Raw genomic sequence first — 11,937 nt, forward strand, 5'->3', positions numbered from 1 at the left:
AATGAGAAACTATTTTGTTCTGTAAGCCTTCATCTTAAGTGAGAATAACAGCACAATTGGAAGAGCATAGTCAATGTCACTGAACTGTGTATGTAGAAATCTTTGAAATGGTGTATCTTCGGCTACGTGTATTTTCACCAAAAACAGAGGTTGAGAAGTTAGAGGGTTGACATGTTGTGGGGCTGTTAATCAATGTCATAAAACAATATGTGTACTATGTTTCATGAGTAACTATTTGTTCTGTAAGCCTTCACCTGAAGTACAATTAAAAAAAAAAAAATAGAGACAGAGCTGGAGAAAAATGTAGAACAAAATTCAAACTCACAAAAAAAGACCAGACTTACTGGTCTGACAGAGACTGGAGAAATCCCTAGAGTATGGCTCCCAGACACCCTTTTAACTCAGTACTGAAGTCACTCCTGAGATTCACCCTTTATCCAAAGATTAGACAGGCCCAAAAAACAAACAGTAATATACGTAGCCCAACCATGTATTCGACACCAGCCAAGGAGCAAGGATGAGAAAGCAAGAAGGCAAGAGAGGACAGGAAAGCTGGACAAATGGAAATGGGGAACGCAAGGTCGAGAAGGGGAGTGTTGACAAGTCGCGGGGTTGTCAACCAACGTCACAAAACAGTATGTGTATTATTAACTCTTTAATGAGAAACTAATTCGCTCTGTAAGCCTTCATCTAAAGCGCACGCACGCACACACACACACACACACGACTACAGCCTAAGAAACCCTATGGGGCAGTTCTACTCTGTCCTATAGGATCACTATGAATTGGAATTGACCCGACGGCACTCAACAACAACAAAATCTCTGCATTAGTACAGTACTTGGAACATTCTTTTGTTGAATGAATACAATATCTAAAAGGAACTTACAATCAAGTTATAATTGAAAATAATTATGAATGGCTTTTAAGAAGCTTTATTATTACTGTTGCATGTTTTTTAAATCCAGCAATGCCTTTCACAAGGATAATAAATTATGAATGCATTAAGGAAGGCAGACAGAAAACATTCTATGCATTTATGTTCCAGAAAAGTTATGACTTGAAGTTCACGCTGAATACAGTTAAGGTAGAAAAGCAGTGCACTATAGTAACAAAAGTACTCTAAGCTAAGCAGTCAAAATAATTTACTAAGTTAAGCACCACCTCTACTTAACCCTATGAAGTTAACGCATTTAACGTCTTTGTGCTTCAGTTCTCTGAAGTGTGCATTTGTGCGTGGCGGTGAGGTCAACCCTGGAGGACTTTTAGGCACACACCCAATCCTATTCTTCTAAGATGGTATCTATAGTACTCACTTTGAAGAGTTTCCATTCTTTCCTCTTTCTCATCAGGATCTTGTAGTTGGCTTCCATGGTTAAACTTAGATAAGAAGAGATTCTTGTGGGACCTGAAGAAAATGAGAAAGCTTGTGAAAGGTTCCAGAAAGACTAGCAAAGCTATAGAAGAAAGGTAGGCGATTTGTCTTAGTATCTGTTCTAGGACCTTCTTTTACTTTGGCCTGCTTCCTTTGGTGCTCTCCTTGCTGAGAGCCCATACCCTTTGGCCTCTTTAGATGCTGCCAAGCTTCCCTCTCCCCCGTAACAAACTTATTTCTTCCATCTAATCCACTCAGAAATCAAGACTCTTTTGGCCTTCCAATTAGACCAAGAGTCCTCAAGACTGTAAAGTATTGAGTTTTATTCTCTCCTATGGCTTATAAATTTACTCCCAAAAGAGAAATTCCAAAATTCTTTACATGATGGCAGGTATCACTTGATTACCGTTATAGCTTCAAAAAAGGACTTTTTTTTTGCAAGGTAAGGCTGTTTAGAAATACATGATTGTCGAATACACTTGTCTGACTACCCTGCAAATCCGGGCAGCTATTATATCACCACCCAAAATGTAGGCCTATTTACCTATATGCTCATCTCAGAAATGCTCCATGTAGCCTGCTAATCCTTTCCCAACCTCTCAAAACTTTCTATTGTGTTCTCTGGAATGCCATTCTCAACCTCGTCACCAGTCCCTCTACTTCTTGCCTTGTCTGAAATATAACTCTCCCTGGGGACAATGTTTCCCTCTTTTGTGGCTCTCTCACATACAGGTTGATTTAATCTATTACCCTCCGTGAACGTCAGGGTCCAAGAGGTGGGTTTCTATTGTTTTTATTTCCCATTAATGCCACTTTCAGGAACCTGCTTCCATAGGAACCTCAGCCCTTAAGGATTTATGCTGTTAAGATGTATTACTTTCTACCATTCTTCATAGTCGCTCAGAAGCACTTCTCATCATTCACAGATCTTTCTCTGCTCTCAAGTGCTGCTGTTATCATGAAGTATTTCAGTGTTCTCATGGACATCCCACAGAACGTCCTGGCCTCTCAGTTCTTCATCTCCAATAACCTCCTTCACACCAAGTCGGCCAGGCCCTCCCACGGTTCCAAAAGTTCAGCATCCCAAATTGCTCTCTCTCTAAAATCCTTCATGCAGACTTTCTGCTTTCTGAACACATTACACTGCATATCATAGCTACTAGTAGATTAAAATATTTTTCAGGTAACTTCATAAAATTGGAATTTTGGGACATTCATCAGAAATGTAACCCCCACCCTCCTCCTGCCCCACCAGCATCATAACCTTGTTTCTATGACAAAGCAAGAGTTTACTAAACATGTGCTTTCAAGGACTACCTACATGTGCATTCCACTAATGGCCTTGTAGAAACAATATTAAACAACTCAGGGTCCCAGAGACAGGTCTCTACAGTCTGGAATTTCAAGACAGTTAGGAGTGGCATGCCACTGGAACTATCTATTATCTGAGGTATTTGTTAAACCATGCCATTTATATGGTAGTTATTATAACATATTTAGGTCTGCATGAGTTACTTCAATCAAAGATCTTAAAAATGAAGAAAAATGTCAATTTACTTCACCTCAATAAGGATACCGGACCCTCTGAGGATTCAGTTATCGCAGACTGTTTGTCACTAACACTTCAAAAGAAGAAAAAAAATTGTAAGATGTAAACAAACAAAACATTTTTATAAGGATAATACTTTCCACATAGTCAAGTCATATTTCAATTTATAAAGAATATCTTTGGGAAGAAACCCTGGTAACATTATGACGTATCCAGCCCACTACAACACGGCTAATTTTGTCCAGATGTGCTTACAAGAGGTATTAAATCAAGCTTCCCCAAACATAAATTAAGCTTAGTTAGTGCTGTAATCTAGCGTTCATAATGTCACTCTTTCAAAAAATCCTCCATGGCTCTTTATTTCTGTCCATTCAAGTTTAATTTCTTGGCCTCCCCAACATTCTCCAATTGAATTTTTAAACAAATCCCCCTCCCCCTGGTTGTAGGCAAGTTAGCGTCCACAAATACAGCATGACCATTAAACCTCTGTGCATTCTCTGGTTCTATTCCTCTCTCCTGAAACATTGACTCTTCTATCCACCTGTAAAAATCGTGGGCATTCTTGAAGGCCTTGCTCAACACCACTCTGCGAAGCTTTCTCTGTTGACATCTTCAGCGTTTACATCTATCTATAAGACTGTAACACTGAATTATATAACAGCTGCTACTATCTGTTCGGAGTCCCAGGGTGGTGCAAACAGTTAGGCACTTGACTACTAGCTGGAAGGCTGGCGGTTCAAACCCGCCCAGGGGTGCCTTGGAAGATCTGCTTCCAAAACGTCACAACCTTGAAAAACCCTCTGGAGTTCTTCTATGTCAACATGGGGTCGCCATGATTTGGGACTGACTCGAAAGCAACGAACAACACCAATCTGTTTCACATTCATAATTCTTGTTGTCTCAAATAGATTATAAACTTCATCAGAACAAAACGTTTATCCTTTATTTCATTTAGTCTGGATTCTACAGGAGGGTTCCACACATTCCAGCACTTGTCTGACCTCAGCAATCACAATCTGATTTTATGGTGGCTTCACTTGAATCCTGCTGATTCCTGTCCTGATACTGGTGAATTTGACACCCACTTGCCCTGGTTCTATTTGCTTCCAGGATGGCTTTGATATTTGCCTGATTCTTGATCTTTATTTAACCTGGCTCAGATTTTGGTTTTAGAGATAGCCCTGGTAGCACAAGGGTTAAGTGCTCGGCTGCTACTCAGAACGTCAGCAGTTCGAACCCACCAGTGGTTCAGCGGGAGAAAAGACTTAGCAATCAGCTCCCGTAAAGACTACAGCCTAGAAAACCGTATGGGCAGTTCTACTCTATCATACAGGGTCGTTAAGAGTTGGAATCGACTCAACAGCAAACAACAACAATTTTAGGTTTGCTGCCTGTGGCTAGGGCACCACAAATTTTATGTGTACCAGATAATGAACTAGGCACCAGGACACAAAGCTAATTAATATATTTTAAAGCCAATTAAGGCTCTTCCAAGAGTTCTCAATCTAATAACGATACAGATAGGCAAACAGATAAGTTACTACACAAGTCCTTTTATAATGGTGTGACTCGGTGCTGTAGGAGCACAGAAGTGACAACTGATCAGAGAGCTGGGCAAGACTTCACAGAGGTGATCTTTGAGCTAGACCTTAAATGGCAAGTAAGAGCTTGTCTTGGAGAGAACAGAAGGAAGGGAATACAAAATAGAAGGAACTAAGTAAGGGTAGATCTCCTAGTATTTGAAAATCAGAGAGAAGTTCTGTGTTGCTAGAAAGTAGCATATATGTGGCCATAGAGGGAGTAATGCTTAGAGATGAGGTTACAGATGAAAAAAAATAAAAAGGGGCTATGCAAGGCTTTGTAAGTCATGCCAATAAATTCTGATTCATCTAGTAGGAAATAGGAAACCAGCAGAGGTTTTTAAGCCGAGAAATTATTTAAACAGAATATTTTTGTGGCGATCTAACTCTGGAAGTCATGTCAAAGGTGGGTTGGTGTGGTACAAAGCTATGTAATAATCTAGAATAAAAATGGTAAGAAAGGATTAGCGGCATTTCTGAGATAGGACCCATAAGATTTAGGGGAACAACTGAATATAAGACGTGAAGAAGGAGAGTCAGGGCACAGAGAGGCAAAGAAGAACATTAAGAGTACCATTTAGACACATGATTGAACTTGAGATTGAACTGCGTCTAGGACAGCATTTAAAGTAGGTTGTGGTGCAAATGGTTAACTTGCTCAGTTGCTAACAGAAATAGGTTTGAGTCCATCCAAAGGCACCTCAGAAGAAACGCAAGGCGATCTGCTTTCAAACAATCAGCCACTGTAAATCCTATGGAGCACAGTTCGACTCTGACACACACTGGGTTGCCAGGAGTCAGAATCAACTCGACAGCAACTGGTGGTACTACACACAAAAAGGTACATGCATATGAAATTTGCTCTTTATCTGCAAGAACCATAATAAGTTTTCATGTAACCTAATTTTATTTAAAGCAGCAGCATTATACTGGACAGGAAGGCTAGGCCAAAATGTTGTGGGTCTTAGTATTTATTCAACTGTGAGTTTCTAAACAAAATGAAATAATCAAGCCAATAAAAATGAAATCTCTACTTTTCATAATGGTCTTAGAAATAAGACTTCAATACAGCCTTGGGAGAGGAACCAGCTGAAGCAGGTCATGGTCTGATACGTGGACACAACAGGAGGGACCACTATAAGACAGCTAAGCCTCAGTCCGGAGGTGTGACAAATGCAGTGTACATCCAACCTGGACTCCAATCTTCACCCCCAAATAAGTAGATACGATGGGGGTCCCTGCAGCTAGCAAGTCATGGTCCCAAGGGAAAACAATAACATTACATCCCTTGCCAAACAGATCCATCCAGAGACCACAGGGATTTGACCATCTGGCCTTTGGATAAGGGTGGAAAAATAGAGGGAATGAACCATGGGTTCAGCAGAAAAGAAGGTCTTTAATGATAGAGTTGTATCTTCCTCAGGAAGGTTAGTTTTCAAAGCCAGGGCAAAAGGTAAAAATCAATTCTGTAAAAATCACCACTGGAAATACCCAAAGAAGAAATAATGTAAGACTGAACTACTGTCTCTCATATGTACGACTGACACAGTCTGTTTTCCTCCAGCATTGGAGCAAATCACTACTTCTTCAGTTGATACAAGATGAAGTGATTAGCTTCCCCTCAGAGAAGATGTATGACAATGCTTTTCAAATGCCAGAATAACCCTCAGTACAGTGAGAAAGTCATATAATGAGGGCATGTGGGATCTAAGAACCACCTCATTCCAAAGCACACACTCTCTAAAAATGATAAGTGAAATTATCTATGTTATTTAAAGGATAGTTTTTTTGCACTTTTGATATCTGCTTAGCACATATAGCAGAATTTGCACAAGTAGTGAAGTAACTCCAGAGTACTCCAATATCCAAATGTTAGTTATCAATAAGATCACTTTTAATAATAGCTCATTAGCATCACTTTTACATAAACACAGTACATCGATAACCCCTGCCCCCCCCCACAAAAAAAATCAGTTAATGATTTACTAACCTTTCTCCTATATCCAAATTATCCGGAGTCTCCATTTCACTGTCATTACTATTAGGTTTATCTTGAGAAGTTAATGTCCTTGCTCTTTTAGTTTCCACTACTTTTGCTGCTGCCTTAAAAAGGAGGATGGGAGTAGGCACGAATTAATTAAGCCATTTTATTTTATTTTTTAAATTAAGCCATTTTAAATAAATAGTATAAATTTTCTAATTTTTTAAGATAATTCTATCCAAAGTATCTGTTCCTAAGCCAACAAAGGGTACTTCCTTGTGATCTTAACTAGTACCTATGAATTATTACACTGCCAGCAGCTACTTTAGCTACCTCCTTGGTTTACATGCATTATGGAGGGGTCTTTCCCTGTGAGTGTATTTGATGACATAATGCTCTCTAAGCAATGGTAAGATAAAAGGCTACTTTAAAGAATCAACAAAAATTCTAGATATTTTAAAATTACCTCACATCAATCAAGATGTTCCACTATAATTACATATAAACTTAAAACTTTCGAGGCCAAGACAAAATGTTATAAATTTTTTTTTTAAAAGATCCCTCAATCCCATTTTACTTTTCCAAAAATTTCTTTAAATTTTATCTAAATTAAAAATGTTATTTATTTCTTAATTCAGTCTAAGTAACCCCTACATTTTAAATTCTTTTAAAAATTCCCAACTTTAATTTTGAAAAGTTATAAAAGGAACTACAAAGAGCACCCATATACTTTTAAATTAGATTCATTAATTGCAACATTTTGCCACATTCTTCTACAAAACCATAACAAAGTTTAAAATTCTGATTAGTTTTAAGATACTTCTATTTCAAATATTTTGTTACTGTAGCAATTTTTCCTGACCATAGTCAAGTCTCTCTGAAATAATATCTATACCTTCATTAGAAAAGTCGATGATTTTTCATTTAGCACATAATTCACATAACTCTTAATTTTCTCCATCATGTGGCTGTAGCTGAAGTGTTGAAAAATGGAATGGAATGCATCTTTCTGAGAGATTATTGTAAGCAATTTTCTTTTTAAAGGCTAAGGAAAACAAAGAATAAATACATTAACACAAAAAGCACACAAAATTATAAAGACGAGATGTCATTTATTGAAAAGTCATACTACTAAAAACATAAACACAAGGAGACACAATTAAGAGCTTTTAAAAATTCTCCTTTGTTTTAAATGGTCCACTGATGTATTTTTTCTTACTGATTTTTTCTTGGTGCCAATTTTTTTTTAGTACTTTATATTTCGGACACATATAAATGGATAAAAATATTATGATCCTGAGAGTCTATTACCCATCTTAAGAAATAAAACATTATCAGTACAGTTGAAATCCATTAACTATCATAATCTGATTATAGCCTGTCTTATGTATCTCGTTCTTCTAAACAGAAATATCACAAATAGATGATGGTTTTACAAATTGGAAGTTACTCTCACAGTTTAGGAGGCTAGGAGTTCAAATTCAGGGCGCCAGCTCTAGGGGAAGGCTTTCACTCTCTGTCAGCTGTAGGGGAAGGTCCTTGTCTCCTTTCAACATCCGTGGGCCTGGCTTTCCTTGCAAATCTCCATGTGTCTTGGCATCAATCTTCCCCTGGGTCTAGGAGGTTCTCAGTACAGGGACCCCGGGACCAAAGGACATACTCTGCTCCCAGCTCTTCTTTCTTGGTGGCAGCAGGTTCCTTCCTTTCTGCTCACTTCTCTCTCCATTTATCTCTTAAAAGATAAAAGGTGATGCAGGCCACATCCCAGGGAAACTCCTCTTACATGGATCAGGGCTGTGAGCTGATAAGGGTGTTGCATCCCATCCTAATCCTCATTAACATGACCTAATCCTGCCTCAATAACATAATAGACAGCTCACTCCCAAATGGGACCATAACCACAGGCATAGAGGCTAGGATTTGCAACACATCACAAAATGGACAGTAATCAGATCACAAAATGGAGAACCACCACACAATACTGGGAATCAGCCTAGCCAAGTTGACACATATTTCTGGCAGACACAATTCAATCCATGACACAGGACTTTCCTCTCCTCAAGGTAACCATGACCCTGAATTTAGAATTTCTGATTACAGAGGTGGGGCCAAGATGGCAGAGTAGTCAGACACTTCCCGTGTACCCTCTTACAACAAAGACCCGAAAAAACAACTGAATTGATTATATATGGCAATCTGGGAGCCTTGAACATCAAAGGCAGAGTTGAGGAACTGGACTGAGTGGCAGCGGGAGGAAGAGACAGTTTGGAAGCAGTAAGGAGTTGCCAGACCTGACCGGGCGAGAGCCTGAGCCCTTCAGGCCTGAACAGCTTGGGGGTGAGCGGTGAGGCAGGCAAGCGGCAGTGCTCGGGAGGTGCGTTTTCCACAGTGGGAGAGACCCAGTGCCAGAGAGTCTAGAAGCAGCCCTCATCGGCGAAAGATAAGTAACTGTGTACTGCCCTCCCTTAGGGAAAAACCTCTCTCCCATTTATCTCCCCGCTCCCTGCTCTGCACTGGGTCCCAGACCAGCTTCAGCAATTGCAGAGTCCCATGGGCCAAAAGTATGATCCATCCCATGCCCAGAGCCATTCTCCATGCCTTGGAGAGTGAACAAATAAACAGAGAAAAAAATAAACTGCCGGCTCCCCTAAGCCAGGAACCCAGGGTAGGCACAAGCTCCTTTGCCTAGGCACAGGCATAAAGGATCCGTGGACTTTGAGTGCCTTTCCCCCCGCATAGACTTGTGAGGGCCCATCTCAACGGCATAGGCCCTCATTACTGCAGTACAACAGGGTATATACCAGAACTCTAACATCAACTGTTTCAACTGTGAAGTGGCGGGTTCTTGACATTTGACACTGCTCTGACCATTCTGCAGGGTCTTCACCTACCCACATCAGGGGCCTCAGGACTGGTGGCTCCACCCACGCCACCTAGCCACCTGCAATAGGGGCCCATGAATAAGAGGTGCCCCCAAGTCCTTACAACCAATAGCATTCGGTGCTCATAATCCAGCTGCAAAATCCACCCACCTACGCACTCTAGGGAACAAGGACATGCCTTCCTCTTGGACACTTGGGGGCGACCCTCAGCCCCCTGCCTTGCTCAGAGGGTGTCACCCTGCCGCAGCCAGACGCCTGTGCTTACAACAATCACCCATGCCTGTCTAGGACTGTAAGTGAGAGCCTATACCACACACTTGGTGGCTATCTATCTGGGCACCTAAGCTGAATCCATAAAGGAGGAGTGGGCGGACTCCTGAGCTCTATACCTAGTAACAGATCTAACCACCTGGTGACAGGATATTACAGCTTCAAAGGTGCCAATAATCAAGCTAGCTCACACGAGTGGCCTATTTGGGCATATCAAAACAAAACAAGAAGCTAGGACACAGTAAGCAAACATAAAATAAATGAATATAATAACTTATTGATGGCTCTCAGACAACAGTTAATATCAAATCACATAAAAAGACAATCAATCCATGATGGCTTCAGCAAGCTCCCAAAATAAAGAACCTAGAAATTTTCAAGAGGAGGAAAATTTCTTGGAATTACTGGAGGCACAATACAAAAGATTAATATACAGAAATCTTCAAGAAATTAGGAAGGAAATTAAGCAAAACGCAGAACATGCAATAGAGAAAATTTAAAAAGTTAGAGAAGAGCATAATGACAAATGTAACAGGCTACAAGAATCCATAGAGACAGCAATCAGAAATCCAGAAAATGAACAGTAAAATTTCAGAATTAGACAACTCAATAGAAAGTCACAGGAGCAGAATTGAGGCAACGGAAGTCAGAATTCGTGAGACTGAAAATAAAGCACTTGACACCAACTTATTTGAGGAAAAACCACATAAAAGGATTAAAAAAAACTGACGAAACCCTAAGAATTATGTGGGACTCCATCAAGAGGAATAATCTACGAGCGACTGGAGTACCAGAACATGGGGGGATAATAGAAAATACAGAGAGAATTGTTGAAGATTTGCTGGCAGAAAACTTTCCTAATATTGTGAAAGATGACAAGATATCTATTCAAGATGCTCATCGAACCCCACACAAGGTAGATCCCAAAAGAAACTCACCAAGACATATCATAATCAAACTTACCAAAACCAAAGATAAAGAATTTTAAGAGTGGCAACAGATAAACGAAAAGTCATCTACAAAGGAGAGTCAATAAGAATAAGCTCGGACTACTCAGCAGAAACCATGCAGGCAAGGAGGCAATGGGATGACATATATAAAGCCTTGAAGGAAAAAAACTGCCAGCCAAGAATTATATTACCAGCAAAAATGTCTCTCAAATATGATGGCGAAATTAGGGCATTTCCAGATAAACAGAAGTTTAGGAAAGTTGCAAAAAACCAAACCAAAATTACAAGAAATAGTAAAGGGAGTCCTCTGGTTAGAAACCCAAGACTAGAACACAAGACAGAGCAACCAGATATCAACCCAGATAGGGAAGTCACAAAAATAAATCAAAGCTAAAACACTGAAAATAGGGCAACAGATGTCAACATATAAAAGATGACAACATTACAACAAAAAAGAGGAACCTAAAAAATACAAACGTAGATTTTGCATATGGAGAGGAAGTCAAGGCAATATAAATAAATAAAAGACTGGTATAAACTTAGAAAAATAGGGGTAAATATTAAGGTAGCCACAAAGGAAACTAACAATTCTACAAGTCAAAATAAATAACTAGAAAAATATAAAGACTCAGCAAACACAAAATCAACAAAAATGAAAAAGGATGGAAAGAAAATACATAAAGAAAAATGACTCAGCACAGAAAATTAAGTGGGAACAAAGAAACTGTTAACAACATACAAAAAAAGACATCTAAATGACAGAACTAAATGCATACCTATCAACAATTACGCTGAATGTAAATGGACTAAATGCACCAATAAAGAGACAGAGAGTGGCAGATTGGGTAAAAAAACACGAACAGTCTATATGCTGCCTACAAGAGACACGCCAGAGACTTAAAGACACAAACAAACTAAAACTCAAAGAATGGAAAAAAATATATCAAGCAAACAACACTCGACAAAGAGCAGGAGGAGGAGGTTCTGGCAAAATGGCACTCTAGGCAGAAGCACCACGCCGTCCCTCCACAGCAAAGATCCAAAAAACAAAGCGGAACAGAGCATACAACAATCCTGAAACCCTAAAACATCAAATGAAGAGATAAAGAACTCGGCCAAGCACCAAATGGAGTGATAAAACTGACAGAGAACAGCGAGCGAGGAGAGATTCATGCAGAGGTCCCCTACCAGCTAACGCAGCACAGATCCACCATCTTGGACTCCTATCGGAGACCAGCAAACAGGGCGTACGAGAAAGCAGCCTCACGGAGCTTCCAGCAGGAGACAAAACCGGTAATTGGCGATATACGCTTTCCCACCCCCCACACTTCTTCACCCCGACTCGGCCTC

General features: G+C 39.9%; 1 protein-coding gene across 1 annotated transcript in view; it reads right to left on the reverse strand.

Annotated features, from left to right (window-relative positions):
• The window catches only part of TERF1 (telomeric repeat binding factor 1), a 57,719-nt gene that overhangs the window by 18,069 nt on the left and 27,713 nt on the right, over positions 1 to 11,937 (reverse strand). The window contains exons 5-8 of the mRNA XM_023727738.1: positions 7,381 to 7,530; positions 6,495 to 6,607; positions 2,938 to 2,997; positions 1,317 to 1,408 (exon numbers count right to left, since the gene is read on the reverse strand). Coding sequence (XP_023583506.1) covers positions 1,317 to 1,408; positions 2,938 to 2,997; positions 6,495 to 6,607; positions 7,381 to 7,530 — 415 coding nt within the window. The remainder of the gene's footprint in view (positions 1 to 1,316; positions 1,409 to 2,937; positions 2,998 to 6,494; positions 6,608 to 7,380; positions 7,531 to 11,937) is intronic.

The sequence above is a fragment of the Trichechus manatus genome, unplaced genomic scaffold (assembly GCF_000243295.1).
Source record: "Trichechus manatus latirostris isolate Lorelei unplaced genomic scaffold, TriManLat1.0 scaffold00018, whole genome shotgun sequence".
Classification (NCBI taxonomy): Eukaryota; Metazoa; Chordata; class Mammalia; order Sirenia; family Trichechidae; genus Trichechus; species Trichechus manatus.